At 40.5% G+C, this 19155-nt stretch overlaps 2 protein-coding genes across 13 annotated transcripts in view; one reads left to right on the forward strand and one right to left on the reverse strand.

The window, feature by feature from the left end:
* acss3 (acyl-CoA synthetase short chain family member 3) overlaps positions 1-19155 on the forward strand; it is a 40937-nt gene that overhangs the window by 17261 nt on the left and 4521 nt on the right. Inside the window, exons 12-16 of one of the 2 annotated variants that reach the window (XM_079454295.1) lie at positions 1212-1293; positions 3946-4068; positions 4192-4291; positions 4642-4817; positions 4900-6014. In XM_079454295.1, the coding sequence (XP_079310421.1) occupies positions 1212-1293; positions 3946-4068; positions 4192-4291; positions 4642-4817; positions 4900-4983 (565 nt within the window). In that variant the 3' untranslated portion in view covers positions 4984-6014. Of the gene's footprint in view, positions 1-1211; positions 1294-3945; positions 4069-4191; positions 4292-4641; positions 4818-4899; positions 6015-19155 lie in introns of those variants that run through there. The other variant, XM_079454294.1, reaches the window with a different exon arrangement.
* ppfia2 (PTPRF interacting protein alpha 2) overlaps positions 7847-19155 on the reverse strand; it is a gene marked incomplete at its 5' end in the record, with an annotated part of 106714 nt that continues 95405 nt past the window's right edge. For 3 of the 11 annotated variants that reach the window (XM_079454289.1, XM_079454288.1, XM_079454287.1), the window contains 11 exons: positions 7847-7910; positions 11810-11866; positions 12648-12804; positions 13430-13498; positions 13590-13765; positions 14446-14543; positions 14808-14983; positions 15077-15109; positions 16881-16943; positions 17425-17625; positions 18424-18505. In XM_079454289.1, the coding sequence (XP_079310415.1) occupies positions 7852-7910; positions 11810-11866; positions 12648-12804; positions 13430-13498; positions 13590-13765; positions 14446-14543; positions 14808-14983; positions 15077-15109; positions 16881-16943; positions 17425-17625; positions 18424-18505 (1171 nt within the window). In that variant the 3' untranslated portion in view covers positions 7847-7851. Of the gene's footprint in view, positions 7911-10979; positions 12805-13429; positions 13499-13589; positions 13766-14445; positions 14544-14807; positions 14984-15076; positions 15110-16880; positions 16944-17424; positions 17626-18423; positions 18506-19155 lie in introns of those variants that run through there. The other 8 variants (XM_079454291.1, XM_079454290.1, XM_079454293.1 and 5 more) reach the window with 4 other exon arrangements.

Below are 19155 nucleotides of genomic sequence, written 5' to 3' on the forward strand. Positions count from 1 at the left end.
GCACGAAGGGCTGAAATGTTGCAGGCCAGATTCAGATACAGTATCTTATTGGGTATCCTCTTTGTAAAGGCAGTTCAGTAATATTATGCTTAAAACGTCCCTCAGTTACCTGATATCTGTCACAATGTCAGACCTAACAGTTTTAAACACATATAAATTAACTCTCCCTGTTAACCAAAAGTTACAGATTGCAGCTGTAACGTGTCTGAGGAGAACTGGCCCTTCCGGCTGTCTCATATTTTCTTCTCTCCATTTATTCTGTATGTATTCTATACGTTTAGTAATTTCCCCCTTTTTAATATTAGTTTTAAATAAAGCTACCTTGAAAAACTTTCCACAACACCAGCTGTCTTTCACTCGTATTTTAATACGTAACGCAGGCCTAGTTAGATACGTCAAGTGTCATAAAGGTATTAGCGTAGGTTTTTGTTTGATTTCCACAAATATTATCAGTTTCTGTGCCTTCCGTTTCGGTGTACCTCAAATCACCTCCTCTACACAATAAAGGATTTACTGACACAAAGCCGAGGCAGACAAGAATCTTTATATCACAGATCCGAGTTGAAAATCGAAGACTCGTTACGAGGACATTAAGCCAGAGTTTGAGCCGAATGGCTAATAGGTTCCTTTTCATAGCGTCTGGTTTGAAAAGACATTCTTTTTGTCATCTCTCAGGCTTTACTTTAATGCACAATGCCCATGTCCTCGCCCGCCGCGGTGAAAACTAATCTCATAGATTTTTGTTTGGCTGTCATTTCTGTGCACCGATAGCTTTTGATCAGGAGCGTGTTTGATAGCCTCGAGTACACGCGTTCAGATTAAAATGAATTTATTGTGTGTCAGAACAAGATGTCCCAGCTGCATATTAAAATGGTGTTTTGTGTTGTACGTACAAGCCATAGTGAAATATTTTTAGGAATTTTGCCTGTCAAGGTTTATGTGAAAGTCAAATAAAAATTTGAATTCAATTACACAACTTTAATTGAAACGCATTTAATGTCACGTACGAGTTCTGAGATCACCCTTAAATCAAGTTATTTTCATTACTGCACTTCGGCAAACAATCCATAAAAGGTCACGTTTGTACTCTTAAGAACGGTCTGACCCTGAAAGGTTGAATAACACGACGTCGTTTGATGGTTAAAAGAAAAGCAAGGTCACGTTTCGAAGCTTTTCTTTCTGAAACCATCTATCCCTTTCTCTCTCAACAGGCGTCCTCTCCCTCCTGGGGCCGCTCTCAATCTCTGGCAGAACGAAGAGCTGTTTAAAGATCTGTATTTCACCAAGTTCCCCGTAAGGTTTCTTACACGCACATCGTTGCAATAACTTTCTACGTAAAAACGTTGAACACATTGTCTGTTTTCGCTTGTGATTTTTAAGCTGTGACAAGAGCTACCATTGGTGATCTCTACTCTTGCGTAGTAAACTGTACTGTACACATTGTTTTGTTTGCAAGGAGTACCGGATAAATATTGATTGATGTTGCATCCCTAAATATACAAGTAGAATGGAAATGATAGCAATATCATTTGTCGAGGCTGACTGATATGTGTTTTTTTGGGGGGCCAATGCTGATATCGATATTCTTTGCGTATATTATAGTACAGTACTACAAGTAAAAAGTTTGTACACACTTCACATTATAGAATACTTAATTATTTATATATATATATACATATATAAACATGTTTTGCAAGAATTACTCATAAGTCGGATGTGGTGATCAAACACTGTTTACACGTAAAACTTTATTATGCGTTTTGGCTGTTCATTTATTCAAAAACGACGCTTTGGGGGACTGAAAACGCAAACGTTTGAGAACGGGTCTCAAGTGCAAGTTTTTGAAAACGATGGCACTATTGTTTGCGTGTAAACTCTGGAGGCGCCGTTTTCCAAATACGATGATGTCATGTCATGCGAATGCGTATTACGGGTTCAGTCTGTTGGCATGGGGCGAGTATTCCCTAAACAATAATGGTAGCCTCCATGCATCTATACTTATTATAATTTTTTCTAGCAAAAAGTAGATTTACTGCACCACTACAACTAGCGGAGACATAGTATTTATATGCACATTACTATAAACACACATACACGCAGGAAATGTGTATTAAAAGCGCTTTTAGATTGAAATTGTATGCGGATGTGCGCAAGCACGTAGTGTTTCTTAAAAGCGCAACATCTCCACCCACTGGCCTGGCATCCATAATAAATCGTTTTTATTTGTTTCCCGGATCCGTGTAAATACAGATTGTTTTGATAATGCTGTGTTGTGCACATTAAACTTTTCAGTTTTTAATGTGTAAATGTACTCTTATAATGATGTGACAAAGATACGTAACGTAGACAGGGAATTTAACAATAAACTTTATTATTCAAAACGAGTAAACAGTAAACTTCACTTATTGTAAATAACTTTAAAAAAACACTTTAGAACAAAACGTATAGGATCAACAAATAAATTGTCTAGGGCAAGCAAGCCACTGCCAATCCAACAGGGGCAGGTTTATCCAGGGAGCACAGCTTTTCCAAATGTAAACATCTAAAATGATTTTTTTTAAAGTATAATAATAATGAATTTATATAGGCTATTTAAGAAGGGAGAGGGCTCCAATATTTGTTTTAATTTAGCCTGCTTGTTTTGCTCGGTTTTATTTGAAGTTATATTGTATTATACCAAAAGCAGGAAAAATATCAAATGCACATATTGACCATTCAGTTTATGCTATAGGGAAAAAAATTGCCTAAATTAATAGAAGAAATGCGAAAAGCCATGTTCTGTCTTATATTTTGATTCGGCTTCGGCCTAGAATTTTCATTTCCGTGCATCTCTACTGACAAACTAGCTAACCTAGGTAATGCGAGGTGACCGAAGTGATAAGCATAAGTGACATCACAGTTGTGACTTATGGATGGGGTTAACCTTATATTGGACTTTAAACTTTTGGGGTCATTGTTTATTATCTTTACTGTAAGTTATGTATCTCCAAACTCTTTAGCAACATGCTGTCAATTTGCAACACCACTTGTCTGCCGCTGCCGCCTCATTACTGAAGTGAATGCGTTCGCTGGTGTTGCTACAGTGACACGGGTTGATGCGTTACAATGGACGTTAATTACGACTGTGGCCACAAACATGTTAGCTTTGGTCCCAAATCAAGGGTAAGTGGGAAATATTACCCGATAAGGAACCATTAATGGGTTTTCAAACATTCACTGACAATAGCAGACCATCCAGGAACATTATGCTTCTAGCTTTCAGTGACATGAGACACATTATTTATCTTCTGTCCTATCTGGGATGTTTGATGTTAGGAAAAGGGAAGAATTCGATTAGTCACATCTCTGTCGTCTTCTCATCGATTGCCATAAAGAATGAGGTTACTAACATGTGTAGTGGCAAAAGCATTTGTCAGCAGGGTCGCAGTGCAGGTTTTATGTCCGGCCAGTCAATAATATTAAAGGGATACTTCCTTTTCTGTCATCATTTACTCGCCTTTGAGTTGTTCCTAATCTGTTTGTTCTGATGAACATAGAATTTTTCCTACTATGGGAGTCAATGGGGGTTTGGTTACAGGCGTTCTTTCTCTGTGCTCATCAGAACAAAAACATTTATACAGATTTGGAACAACTCGAAGGTGAGTAAATAATGACAGAAATTTCATTTTTGGGTAAAGCATCCCTTTAATTTTCCTGTTTCCAAGAATTCCACTGCAATCTGTAAATGAAACATTGAGTAACAAATTGTATTAGAGACAGTTCCGTTAGACTAATGCGCCGTGTACTGCTGTTGTGTGTATGCGTTTTTATTAAACTTTAAAGTGCATAGCTCCACCTTGTGGCAAAGGGAGTAATTTCATACACTCCAAAACTGATTTAATTGTTAATTTAACTTCCAATAAACAGAATAATCTGTGATCTACGTGATTTGTCATACTGTCCAAGGGCTACTACGACACCATGGACGCAGGTTTCGTGGACGAGGAGGGCTTTGTGTACATCATGTCACGGTCTGACGATGTCATCAACGTTGCCGGTCACAGGTTATCCACCGGTGCACTCGAAGAGGTGCGAGGAGAAAGAGATCGACACAGTTAGCCCTGAAAACACCACATGCCTTTTTTCTCTCTGTGTGCCAACAAACTATATTCTTATAGTGCGTGTGTGTGTGTGCGTGCGCGTGTATTTTAGGCAGTTCTGCTTCACCCTGCTGTTGTGGATTGTGCCGTGGTGGGGCTTGAGGATTCTCTAAAGGGACACGTACCTCTTGCTTTATGTGTGCTTAGAAACGGTGAGAAAAGAAGCCGGAGAGGAACATTGTCCACTGTAAATTGTCAGGGTGCCATTTGGTTGAACATTTGTAGTCAAAGGGTACAAAATAGTGCTTGAAACTTAAAGCTTGAAAGTTTTGACCAGCGGTCATTGGAAATACATGTACTGTAGATGCAGCCTTGAGAAGAAATAATAATGTTATATAAGCTGTATATGAGGTTGTCATTTTCAACCCTGTTACAACATTTAAGACTCAAAAACGCGAAATAGCAAACAGGACGTTTTGTACCTGTATTAGAATGATTAGATTGTAACGGGACTTTTATTGTGGAAATTGTGTGTAAGGTAATGTTTTTGCAAGCGTTGTAGACTGTGAGAAGAGCAAAGATGTACTGGTGAAAGAAATAGCGAGTTTGGTCAGGGACACCATCGGCCCAGTGGCAGCTTTCAGGAAGGTTCTCTTCGTCAAAGTTCTTCCCAAAACCCGCTCTGGAAAAATTCCAAGATCATCTCTCGCTAACCTGGTCAACTGCAAGCCTTACAAGGTATTACTCTTAATTGTCTATAATTATATATTTTACAATAGTATTTATTTATCAGTTATTATGATTTGTTTAACATTTTTAGATCACTCCCACCATAGAAGATCCGGAAGTCTTTAAGGACATTGAGAAGCTGGTGAGAAAAACTCTTAAAGGAACTGGTAAATAATTAATCACAAGATGTGGAGCAACATGCACACATAAGGATTCGCCACCTATTTTGAATGTCTGATATTTTGTTTAACATAAAATACCTACGGTAGGTTTACTCCATGTTATGCCATTCTGTTTTTTAAAACATCTCCCTGCGAGTGATACTAACACACAAATAATGTCATAAATATTCAGATACGTTAGTCGCGGTTGTTTTTGTGGACCAAATACCGTATAGGATTTTTTTTGTACATCACGCGAGCATAAATTTAATCTGTAGTATTAAATACTGAATCCCCTCGCAACCAAGAGGAAAAATAAGTAAAAAATCAGTCTGTTTTTTCAGAATGTCAAGTTTCTCGTATTTTCATAACAGTTAAGCAAATTGTTTTTTGTCTCTGTATTGTGCGCAGAAGTGTTTTATTTGATCTATTGTTTATTTAAAACTATACAAACTATATCGCTGATTTACAACGATGAATTTTTTTCATTTAAATAATGAGAATCGAGTTGCATTAAGGCAGTGCCCTAATAAACTTTAGGTCATAAACTTTATGGTCAACCGGCGGTCTTGGTTTTCTCTGCTGGTGCCAAATTACCTGTTTTCTTTTCATGCCACGTCACAAACGTATCCATTGCTAAATTGTATACCTACTACCACCTTTCCACATTCAAGTTTTTGTTCCGCTTTAATTAACATTCCTATGTGAAATCGTTCTGGTAGGCTGCTTTGGTTCCTCATAAGCCTTACTTAAAACAACATCGGACTGTGAAGAAAATGTTACATTTAAATGTGCCGTTGTTTTGTGCGTACAGTTGATAAGGTATTAATAGATATAGGCACAAAAATGACCAAATTACCTCCCATTTGTCCCACCCCACGTCTCTATTCCCCACCAGTGGCCCACACTTTGAGAAACGCTGCATTAAGGCAATATATAAGGCACATTTTTACTGTACTGTAACTGTCCGAAGCAATGATGTGTACTGTCGAGTGTAAAGGAATGCCTTTGGGAAAACATTTTTTACAAAGACTTTTATGAACCAAACCTATTTGACTGTACTTTTTTTATTAACAATGAAAAGTTGTTTGATCACCACATAGTTTTGACCAAAATACAATCAGTAATTAATCATAAAAAAACTGACACAAAATAAAACGATTCTCCTTGCGTGCAAAAACAGGGACGTACAAACCGTCGAAGAGTTGTCAGAAATAACTCAAAGACAGGAACTTGAGTGCCGTACGACTGGTTTCTCCTGCGACCTCAACATAGTCTCGAACGGTTTTACACCAAAGTAAATCACGGCAAGCAACAGTTTTGTCTTTTAAAATTTTAATCTGGACTTGAACGAGTCGATATACACCTACGTTTACTAATAGCTAAGCCCGTCTTTTAGTTATTTCTCCTCACCGGACCCTATCGAGGCTAGCCGATCAGATGTAGGGCCGGTACGTTTCGATACGTAGAAGTTTAGCGCGTCAAAACGACGTCCACAATGACGCACGTTAAAGTCAACTTAAAAATGAAAATCGACCCCATCTACTTCAACACGTCATCCCAGCGTTACAATGGAGTAAAACGGGTGGCAGGTGGCTTTTCATGTCGGCGTTGAAATGTGAAATTTTCGCCCAATCGATCTACAATTCAACTGTGGCGGCACAAGTAAGGTAACAGAGCAACGTAGACCGCGAAAGGAAGACGTACAGCTTTCATCGGCCGCCAACATAAAGTGACATCTGAACGAAGGGGAGGGGCTTTCGACCACCGGACTGCAAACACGAATGGATGAAACGAAACCGACACGAATAAAACGTCTCTCGGGTCTAGGCAGAGTTTCAAGAGCAGCATTGTTTAAAACCACGACGTTACAGTACATAATCTTCACAACTCTGAATAAGTTCTTGTCTTTTATCTCTATCTTTTTATACAGACGCATATATATATATTATTTATATTTATGTATAAAAGGGCTTTATTTATAGTCATTTACAACTGTACCCACGCACCCCCCGTAGAAGAAATACACAGTACGTAAGCCGAAGGAGCTCGGCGTGGCGTAAAAGGTAGAAAGGGCGAGAGAGAGCGCGCGTTAGCACCTGCGGGGTGCCTGGGTCGCGGCCTTGGCTTGAAAAGTGCAGAGGAGGGGCGGTGGGCCGGCTTGCCGTTCCCCCCTCCTCGCCCCGTCCCCGGGGCTCGTTTTGTTCTCTTGGCAGTGCGACTCATCGGAATTCTTCATGCAGGCCCAGTGACTCTTCAGGCGACTTGAAGGTACGTCTTCGAAATAGATCTGAAACACAGAAGGTGCACAAGTAACTTGGAAGAACGGTTAGGCATTTCAGAGAATCAGGTGGGGAACTGGGTTGTATTTGCTGACTCTGGGTCAGTATACGTTAACTGTCACGACAGCAGTTAGTTTTTGCGTTAGCTATCGTAGTACGGACAGACTTGCTCTGTATAACATATCGCAGCGTGAAATAGATGCAAAGTAATGTAAACAAAAACCTTAACCTTAAGGGGCTTAAAAGGGTCAAAAGCTCTAAAGGAACAGTCCACCCAAAGATGAAAAATCTGTAATTATTTTCCGACCCTCTTGTAATTTCTGGTAAACAACTTTGTTTCTTCATCGGAACACTGATATTTTGGTAACCTAACGACGGTGGTACCCCTCGACTCGCATTGATTTTGTGTCCATAAAGCAGAAGCTGTTGATTGGTTACTAACATTGTTCCATATGCATTTTGCGGAAGAAAGTCACTTAGGTTTGAGATGACAACGGGTTGAGAAAATAATGCTGATTTTCATTTTTGGGTGAACTATTCCTTTTAGGGTGTTTCCGCGTTAGAGTATTGAAGACTCACACCTTACGTCTTTATCTTCTCTCAACACGAGTAGGTCCTCACAGTGGAACTGTCCAGACGCTGTACCGCAGATGGCCCGACTACAAGGAAACAAAAGCATTCGGATACAACGTTAGTACCTGCGGTCTCGTGAATTTCACCTGTCCCAACAGGATCTTGGCATGTTTCAATTGCAAAGTCTAACGCTAGCCCAACCGACGTTTGCAAAATCGTTTACAAACGCATATCCTAGGTTTCCCTTTAATAGTACAATCGGGGCAGCGAGTGGCGCAACTAACCACGGTTTCCTCACACGTTAAATTAAATTGGAACGTGAGTATTACTGTGGCCTTTCCATCTTATACTCACATCCCTCGCGAAAATGTAGCGCTTTGGCAGCGGAGTAGGGAAATGAGAAATTACATCGGTGATCATATCGACAGAGGTTATATAAAGGCAAAAATTGGAAAGATCCCGATAGGGCCGGTCTCCGTTTCGGTGATCTTCAAAACTGGTTAAACGGTTAGTCAGAAGTAATTCGGTTAGTCAGGTCTGTAGCGTCTCCAACCGTGAGTGGGTTTAAGTCCACGTGGGTACAAGAACTTGTGCACAAAGGCGAGTCCGGCAATGCCGAGATAACAATAAGGGATAGTTCACCCCGAGATGAAAATTCTGTCTATTTTTTCACGCCATCGTAGGTGTGCGCAGGCCCTTTCACGCTTTTTCTTTTTCAAAAAAGCTTTCATTTTGATTTGCTGAGTCGCAGGTGTCTTACGCACATGTTCTGTGTGTCTGCACTACTACTGGTTTCCGGACAAGTATTTAGGTAATAATGTTATAGTCTACTAATGCAATGTAGTAGCAACCCACGAATGTAATGTTACACGGTTGTCTGGTTACGTTTGTGCGATTGTTAATATGATATCAATTTATTCACCCTCAGGTTGTTTAGATAGATAGAGAGTGAGGGAATAATTATTTGATCCCCTGCGTACAAAGAAATGAAGGGTATATAATTGTTATGGCAGGTTTATTTTAACTGAAAGACAGAATAATTAATTTGCATTTAATTCATAGAATTAAGTATTTGTTCCCAGAGCAAAACATAACTGTGTACTTTGAGAAACCCTTGTCGGCAAGCACTGAGGGAAGACATTTCCGATTGTCAGTCACCAGATTTGCACATGTATCCGGATACATTTGAGTCCGCTCCTCTGTAAATGTTCTTGGCTGTCGCTTGGCAAATTGGAGTTGTAGCCTCCTTCACAGATCTTCTATAGGACTAGAGACTGGCTAGGACATTTAATATGCTTCTCCTTAAGCCACTCGTGGCACATCCACGACCCATCTTCAGTGATCTAGTTAAGGGTAGGAGGCTCTCATGCAATATTTTATCTTACATGGGGCCCGTCCCTCAGCCCCTCAATGTATCTGAGTCACCCACAGTCAGCATTACTCTCGCTCCAAAAACAGGAGTCAAGCACTTTCTCCAAAGCCTTTTCTGAATCGTTTTGATGTTCATTGTCAAACTTCGGACGAGCCAGGCGGGCCTTCTTGGGCAGGAGGACCTTGCGGGTGCTACGGCTACTGCGACATAGTGTGTTATTTGGTCTCAACCACCGTGGTAGAGAGGTTGAAACGGAAGATACAGATTCTGTTGGCAGGCATCTTTTATATACACGACAGGCTGATTTAGGAGTACTTTCTTAATGAGGAAATCGAGAAAAGCAAAGAGCTCTAGGGTACGCTTGAGTGCAATTTTATTCTACTATGGTAGTCAGCGGGGTGCCTCGAAAATATCAGTCGCTAACATTTTTCCAAATGTCTTTCATTGTGTTCAACAGGTTGTCCAAGTTTGGGATAATGTGAGGGTGAGTAAATGACCAAAAACTACTAGCCGACACTCTTTTAGGGTGTTTCCCCACCTCCCTTCAAAAGGAGCCCAAAGTCATTGTGACATGTACGTTAGCTGTTATTAAGGGACACAAGCAGGTTTGATGTACAACCGTGGAAGTTTATTTAGGTTTTGGTTTGTGGTCAAAGCTTTGAGAGTAACCAGAGTCGCCACCCGGGAATAACAGGCCATCTAGCGTGTAAGCGGCCGCAGGTGTGACGCAATCAGGCAAAGCAGCCGAAGTGGCAGTACATAAGCAGGCAGAGCACTGAAGCAGCAGCCATGGCTGTACTCTACCTGCGAGAGTCAAGACCGGCGAGAGTCAAGACCGGCGAGTGTAAAGACCGGCGACTGCGTTTCCTCTCCCTTAATTCTTCAATTGGTTAGCACACTAATCACCGATCCTCTTAATAACTACTGCTTTGTCTCCTACCGTTCCCCAGCGCACCTTCCTAGAACCTGATGTGCTGCTCTCTAGCCACCAGTGCATCGTTATGCCTACACAAAATCAACGCCCCTCTTACCACATTGGAGATCATGGACTGCGTGTTGTCAAACCACTAAGTGCACAACACACAAGATTCGGGTAACTCGCCGACCACATAGGTTTTCACATTAACAGCTATGCTAATTATGTTAAAGTTGAATGAGGATAGCAGGAAGAGAAAACGGGATGGACAGTAAAGACAATAACCTATTACATTTGCATTGCAGTTTCAAGTGTTGTACTATTAGTTAAAATGCATGAAATTATATAAAACAAAACATTTAGTAACAAAGTGCTTTTAATCTATTTTAGGGCAGAATTAACATAAAACGTCTCCAGATTCCGTATGTACTTGCTCACGGAGGAGTGGCAGTATAACTGCAGCGGAGTCGAAAGAAAAATGCACTTCTACATAGACATTTAGGTGAGAATGTAAATATACACGCATCAAATATACCAAAGCAATAGTAGCAGTAAAACCCGTTTACTGTTACAATAAAAGTTTGTGGACCAGCGGACTGTTGATCTGTGATCCATAGAACGCGCCCCACTGTTCTGATGCTTGTGACCCGGGGATTAACTGCAAAGTGTATCTGTCATAGAGTGAAAGACAGTTCTAAATGCAACCTCTTTCCCTCTCGCTACCTCGGTGAGTTCAGTATAAAAGCACATTATCGCATAGCCTATATCTTTATTTAAATCGCTGCGTAATGCAAAGTGTAAAGTTAAAGTAATAGTGTTCGTTTAACTGTTAGCTGCCAATTCAACACACAAATGTCACCACAAAGTATCTCTACTAGCAGTCCAAGATAAAACTAACATCTGTTTAAAGTAAATAAAGTGTGCTCTGCTGGACAAGACAGAGCAGTGCATGCCAGGAAGTGAAGACTTCATCTCTCAATCTGATCTCGAGAGATCCGTCTGTCCTACCCGTTCTCATCCATAAACAGCTTTACATGACTGCACGTTTGTGTATATATTCATATTTATTCGTTACACATATAGTGTTTGTTTGTTTGGTAACACTTCAGTATAGTGCACTGTTTATAAGAGCCTTTTAGCATGCATTGTTTGTAAAAGATTGCAGTTACACATATGAATGAATTCATTAGTGTTTGTAAGATGTATTTCAGTAAAACGTATGAATGAATTTCACTGAGGTCGATCGATGCTTTATTTCACTACTGTTTGTAAGACTCATTTCAATAACTAAGGCCTACACGGCTCCTCGTAACCTGTACGTGATCTATCGTTTGCATGCTCCTTTACATAATAATGAGGCACGTGACATCGCCACCAAGTTCACTTTTTAATACTCTGGGATGCCAAATGCTGGGGTGGCGATTGCTTGTAAAACATTTTGTCTTGAGGCCCTCGATTAGTAATGTTTGTTTAATAAGCTTGATGTACCAATCGTATACACAAACCGCCACATCTCTGACCCTGTTAATGTTAACGGAAAGTCAGACATAAACACCACTGTACGCGTTACACTTCACAGACGGGAATATCTGACAGCGAAGAGGGAACAGGACACAGTGATACCACGCAAAAGGGGTACGAGTACAGTACGGGGGGAGGGAATGCCACACCGTAAGAGACTCCGTTTCATATCTGACCTTGAAACCAGTCCAAATACATGTCGTCGGGACTGTCATCCATCACCTCATACAGAACTACAAGCGGCAGTCCATAAAAAAACAACAGAAATACAGTCAGCCCGTGGGCGAGGATGTCTGTGTAAGTGGCTACGTTTGAAATAGTTTAATTTAATTAACAGGATTAATAATGTATGGCATTCTCATTTGACCGACTGTATTTGCCATTTACCTGTTCTATATACATTGGTTTTAAATTGAATTACATAGTTTTAAAGGTGTAGTTCACCCAAAAAAAATTATAATTCTGTCATCACTTACTCATCCTTTCGAACCTTTATGACTTTCTTCGGCAGAACGCAAAAGAAGACGCGTTAAAGAAAGTTGGTAACCAAACAGACCCGGACCCCATTCACTTCACCAATGCAAGTAAATGGGGTCTGGTGACCGAGATTCTCAATATATCTTCTTTTGCGTTCTGCGGAAGACAGACTGTCGAACAGGTTTGAAATGACAAGAGGGCGAGTAAATGTTGACAAAATAAAAAATGTTTGGTGAACTATCCATTTAATTGCTGAATAACACAAATAAAACAATAGGAATCTTCTAATATTAGACGGGCACTTCGTTTTCATGGTTAAACCTACAGGATGCCTAACTGGGCAACATAAAAATGTTCTGTAACAATTGTCCAACATTTTAATGTTTTAGCATTGAAAATAGAGTATTGTTTTATAAAACCGTAGACGCCATATATATCCCAATAAGTGGTAATTCAGCATAGCACTTATAAAATGCCTCCATGATAAAATGTGTGTATCTGCTGAGAAGTGTAATGTATGTAGTTTGTGTGTCTCACCCTCTGGCGGCAGTCGGCGCGAGTGCGCAGAGGTGGCAGTGAGACGGAAGCCAGCGGGCAGTGTCTCTGCTGAGCCGGGCATCATGCTGATCCCGTGGACGTCCCGCGGAGGAAACTGCCTCCTCCATGACGGCCCCCTGAAGTCTTTTTCATCGCACTGCGGAAAGGATTAACACCAAAGAGTATCACACGTTAGCTTTGCTGCGTGGTACTTAAGCCCTGTTCCAAAAATGATCCATGTACCTAGAACACGTTTCAAAGTATTATGGAAGCTGCTCTAAAAAGAAAGGGAACAAAAGTACAAAGGCAGCTCACTAGGTGTGAAATGGTTGAATGGTAATGGGACAGTTTGTACAGAAATTTTAATTCTGTCATCATTTAGTCACCTTTGAGTTGTTCGAAATCTGTATAAATGTTTTTGTTCTATTGAGCACGGAGAAAGATATTTGGAGGAAGGCTTCTAACCAAACGGATCTCGACTACCATAGTAGGAAAAAATACAATGGAAGTCAAAAGTGCCCCAGAACTGTTTGCTATCCTACGTTCTTCAAAATGTCTTCTTTTGTGTTCAACGGAACAAAAAAGATGAAGTATTTGTCCTACTATGGGAGTCCTACTATGTTTGGTTATAAGCGTTCTGCCAAATATCTTCCTCTGTGTTCATCAGAACAAAAACATGTATACAGATTTGAAACAACTGGAAGGTGAGTAAATGATGACGGAATTTTCATTTTTGGGTGAAGTATCCCTTGCAAGTGACATGTAAGAAACTGTTGCTTGACCTCATCTAACCGTCTCTCCGTCCCCAGTGCCAGCAGGTTGTTGTATTCTCTTTCGAGAATTTGTCTAGCCTGTTGGATAAAAGAGTTGCTTTGATATTGCATCCTTTAAGAAAAACAGACGGTAACCGTGTTGTACGGTCTGTTGCGTGTGTGTGGTGACCTGAGTGTTTTGGTTGGGGATTTGCAGCAGCAGGGCCAGGCTGCTGTAGTCAAAGTTGTCATCGAGCGCAATGAGCGCCCCATGCACGCCGCTCTCTAACAGGATGCTGGAGTAGTCACGGAGGCCGATGCTTTGGATCCAGCGAATCACGCGCTCGTTACTCCACACTAGCACGTCTAGAGAAAGGTGTAGGCAAATATGCATTACAGTGAATAGATTTTTATAAAACATTTCTAGGTGTGATATTACAGCAATGAATCGCCCATAATTCTACATTACGTTGATACTTGATACGATTTTTCACATTCATGAAGTGAGGTGTCAATAACGTCTCTTTATTCTTTGCAATCTGTATGCAGAAAAGTTCAGATACTCGTTGTAGTATACCGCCATCATACAATATACAGCGTGTATAGAAGGATGTATTGTGCATATAAATGAAAAAATAAACTAATATAAGCGTGCGTGTGTGCCCACGAACAATCTTTGTGCAGTCCTGTAAACGCCTTCAAAAGGTAACAAAATATTCTTTAGTCTAATAATAAAGCTATTTATATTTTAGGTTCATATTCATTTGTGTTATAATTTAACTGAATATTAATTGTTTTAAATAAACGATTTGTTGAATTCTGTTGTATGTTCATTTTATTGAATAAACAATTTGTTAAATATGGGTCCTGTAGAAACCGTATGGTACATTGACTTCTAGTTTCTTTTGCTTGCGATCAGAAATAATCCACAGGCACTCTATTGTTTGTGAATGTGTACCGGAAGTTAAGTCGGGGGTCACAAAAGTGCGCATGTGCAGTAACATTTGTTTATGTTGTTGTTAAGATGAATCCGTCTATAAAGTTACCTCTTATTTCATGCTGGCTAGTCTCTCTGCGTCTCTCCAGCTCTTTTCTGTCATAGTTGAGCTTCTTCAAACCCATGATGCCGTACTGGAGACTGGTTCTGTTACAAGTAATAAAGCAGTCAGTCAATAAATCCTTATTAAACCATAAATACAACTCGACGACATAAATCAAGTTACGCGCAGATCTTAGAATAGACCAGTTAACCAAAATTGAACCATTTTGCTCTAAATTAAAGTTCCTCCTAATGTAAACAAAGTTGTATAATGTCCTTCGGCAAGCTAGAAACGGGAGTGATTCTCAAACTATATCAAAAGCGGTAATAAAACGTGAGGGATTTAGTTCAGTGCTCCAGCTCAGGTACCTGTGAAAGCTGTCCACCATTTTTAAATGCACTCGGAGGTCTTTCTTGGTAAGGTGGTCCAGCATGCGCGCGTCCACCAAACACTCCATGAAGTAGCTGCGGTACTGAGGTAGACCTAGACTGGGCAGCCACTCGTTCCCAATCCACTCATGGTTCATGTCGCCGTATGCGAGTGTCTAAACGACACAGAATCTTTCAAAACAAACTCACTCAAAAAACAACCTCGACGTATCGCGCTCTCTATTCTTGATCACCCGTCGGACTCTCACCTGTGACCAGCTTCCCTCTTCTAACTCTGACTTCTGAAGGGCCAAGAAAGACGTTTCGTCAATATTAGATCTGCAAATGATTACACTTCATACACATTCAAACTGCAAATGCACATACATACACACGGTTTCGTTGTGCCAATTCCACAAAACTACCTATTTGAACATGCTTATTATGCACAAAATGATGCGATGCAACAGACATGCAGGTATCCACACACACGCTGCAACAACACGCTAATACACAAAAAAGGACATGCATATTCAGCTACCGTCCTGTATACTCTATATGAAGAGTTTGGTTCCTAAATGAGACATGTCATGTTTTTTTATGATGTTTTGGCACAAATATAAACAAACCAACTGCAGTTTGATTGATATTCATTGGACATTTTAGCGAGGATGACCGGCAATGACAGGTTCATAAATTCTAAGACGATTCTCTTTGCACGCTACGCAAAACTTAATCTGCCCGCTGTAAACACGGACTGAACCCAGACTGTCCTGCTGGGCACAATCAGTCGTCACGTCCCCCGCTTTACTTCCTACCAAATTCAGTGCTTAAATGTGAAATAAGTCAGACGATTTTGTCTGGGCCTAGTTATGAGCGATTGTTATGCTGATGAGAGGTAAGAGTGAACAAAGAGAGACCGAGTGCAATGGCGATTCAGCTTTGAGATCAAAATGAGCCTCGATAGCCTTTTCGAACGTTATTCGTGTGCGGTTGTGTCAGAGCTGTTACGGTAGAGGGAAAATTGGGGCTTCAGTCATTTCTATTACATCCGTCTGAAGATCATTAGATCCGAAAGCAACGGCAAGATATATGAGCTGAATGTGGAGGCGCAGTTTACGCTGATATTCTCTGCCTATTCTAAAGAAGAAAACTCAATATAAAATAGTCGAATACAATATGTTTCTTCAAATGAGCTAATATTGACTGTCTTTATTACATAACAACAACTGTAAATGCCAGTAATCTAGTGGTTTTCCGAAAATGAAAATTCTCTCCTATTTTCCCCAGCTTCGTGCCATTGAAGATGGCTCTTCTCTTTAGTAATACATCGTGTGTATATAAAGTGTATAAATGATATGTACTGTATAGAAAGTGACAATGACGACTACTTTGTTTACAATGTGTATTTAGCGAAAGAAAGGAAGTTAAACATCTAGGATGGTAAGAATATTATGAGAACATTTGCATTTCGTGTTGAACGATTCGGTTAAACTATTGCATTGTTATTATCACAGCAGTAGCCTTCAACATTTACTATATAGCTATTAGGCTTTTGGTTAACGTTAACTAATAGCACGTGTAGACGATGTCAGCCAAAAATAAAAGTTGTACATAATGCTGAACAAAACAAATGTACACATCATGCACAGTGAGACCGCACTGCAGGACAGTAAATCTCATGTTGAATTTAAAGCTTCGCCTTCAAAATGAAAATCCTGTCATTATTTACACGTCCACGTCATTTCAAATCTGTATGACTTCCTTCAGCAGATCACAATAGATGATATTTTAAAGAAAGTTGGCAACTGAACAACACCGGCAACCGTTCATGGACGGAAAACCCACGCACGTGAATGCGTTGAACGTTCTTCAATATATCTTCTTTTGTGGTCCGCGGAAGAAAGAAAGTCACCCAGGCTTTAACTGAGAGGAGGGTGAGTGAATGATGACAGAATTTACATTTTTGGGTGAACTGTCACTTAAGCGACACAAGAGTTAAAGCGAGTGAAGAAGAGCAAATAAAAGAGGTTGTGGTATAAAAGAGATACGGGAAAGGATGATGTGACTGACCGTTTTCGAGGGGGCAGCAAGGGTCTGCATTTCCTCGTGGGTTACCCACACGTTACCCGATGCCTACATGGGCGGCCAAGGAGATGACAGCAAATCCAACAGGAAGGGCAAGCAGTGTTAAAGAAGAAGAGCGGCAGCACTGTAAGCCAATAGTGTTACAGCATCACAGTCAGATTATTAGCAAGACCCGCCCACTGAGTCAAAGGCCTGAGGCGACACGAGCAAACTGAAGAAATGCACATACGTCAGAAACTGCTGGGGGGGGTATGGATGCACTGCAGCATGCAATAGGCTGATGCTTCGTGTAGTTAGTACAATACAGACTGCAGAGGATATAGAAACTACGTATCATACAAAACTTCAATCGAAAGTTTGTCGTTTCTAGGAATATAGTACAGTCGAGGTTTTGAATGCTTGCTGTTTTCCGTTGTTTGTAAAACAGTTCCCACCCTTTTGTAGGTTTCCAATATACATACTAAAGAAAATGCATGTTATGCAGTGTGTGCGTGTGCATGTTCATGATTCTGTGCGGGCATGTACTCACGGTTCTAGATGTAGGGGGAGCGGAGGGGCTGGTGAGCGAGACCATCTCCTGAATGGCCAGGCGTAGTTTGAGACGGTGCAGCGGGTTACTGATGCCGATCTCTCTCTGGATCTCAGTATCCGAAAGGGCCGACATAATGGCACCGCTTTTGACATTGGCACGACATGCTGCCACATACCACGCTGGCATTCCAAGCCACAGCTAGGAACGCAAACACATATTTTGTATAACAGGGACCGTGAAAACATGTTAATGTAAACATCAAAATAACATAAAAGTCTAGTGAAGTGGAATAAATGCCAAGCTCTACCAGTAGGTGGTGCCATTGTATTATTATCCCTCGCTATATAACAGTAAAATTGTGTGGGAAAATATTGCAAAATTTAAACGTGTTTAAAGGACATTGGACAGAGAAACAAAACATAAGCTTTAAACATAAGCCATTGGTTACGGAGCAATGTCATGAAAGTGCCACAGTGTTATCGCTGCTGTCTTTCAGAAACCTTGTATCTCTAGATTTTGTGATTTTCCATTTATGTTTGTCACTAGTTTTTGTGAATATCAATAACCATACCGATAACCGATAAAAAATAGAAACAAGTACAGTGGGTTTTTTTCATTTCCTAAAAAACGAGAATTTGAACATTCAAGGTTTCTGAAGGATGGTGACGATATTAGTTCAGCAATACCTCACCACCACAATATAGCAGAAATTCACCTTTTCTTCATGTTATATACAAGTCTGCCAAAATTTTAAGAAACCAAACATTAAATTAGCATATTAACAACTTAAAATGCCAGTAAAAACCTCGGCCGACCGGAATCGTTTGTAACCGAATGCTAAGGAGTTAGCAGCTAGCTATAAGCTAGGGGTTTACCGAAATCAAATTTTCAGGGAACCAGACAGGACGCAAATCGCATTTATCTTATTTCTAAACTGTATAACTTTGTAAGTTTATGACTGTGAAATTTGTTTTGATCCCAGCCAGTGCCGCCCACCTCCAACCACGAGACAACCGTAGGGCCGTCCCACTGAGCAAAGGGTAATCCTTTCCTCCTGGCTTCTTCCAACAACTCGTGCCTAGAAAGAGAGGGAGAGAAAGAGAAAGGGCGAGACAAAGAAAGATGAGTAGAAAACAGAGTAGGCCCACCTGAGAGATAATCAACTTAACAGATATAGAGAGGGAGAAAACATACACGGATAGAAAGATAGACGTGTTATCTGTCTCGGCCGGGTTTCCTGCCCTTTAAGAGTCACTATCTTTTTATGATCAGATCAACATCTCATTCAAAGTATGCAAAGTTTCTTATTTCGTACTCGGTGCTTGCTAATCGCAACGCACTATAGCGTTACGTTTCTTTTCATGTCAATTCTGGAAATAAGCAAAAGCAATAAACTGCTCTGCATTTGTGTCCCTCTGAAATTTAATTTATGGTCTCTCTCAAAACAGTCTGTATTTCTGGTTAAGAATCAAAGACGAAGTTGTGGGGGGATAAAACTATGGGCGAATAAAATCCAGCTGGGACATAAGCTAACCGAAACTTCCCGTGTCTCAGATAAAGGCACTGTGACATTTTCTTGCTGTGACCTGATCCTCGCTTTTAAAGTCAAGATTGTGTTCGTAACTTCAGGAAACTCGAATGCTGCGACTTATCAAGAGTGAGCAGAAACACGTTTTCTTTTGAGTCTCCTTCCTTGTTTTTCTTTCAGACGAGGTTATCATAAACTCG

The sequence above is a fragment of the Barbatula barbatula genome, assembly GCF_947034865.1.
Source record: "Barbatula barbatula genome assembly, chromosome: 4".
Classification (NCBI taxonomy): Eukaryota; Metazoa; Chordata; class Actinopteri; order Cypriniformes; family Nemacheilidae; genus Barbatula; species Barbatula barbatula.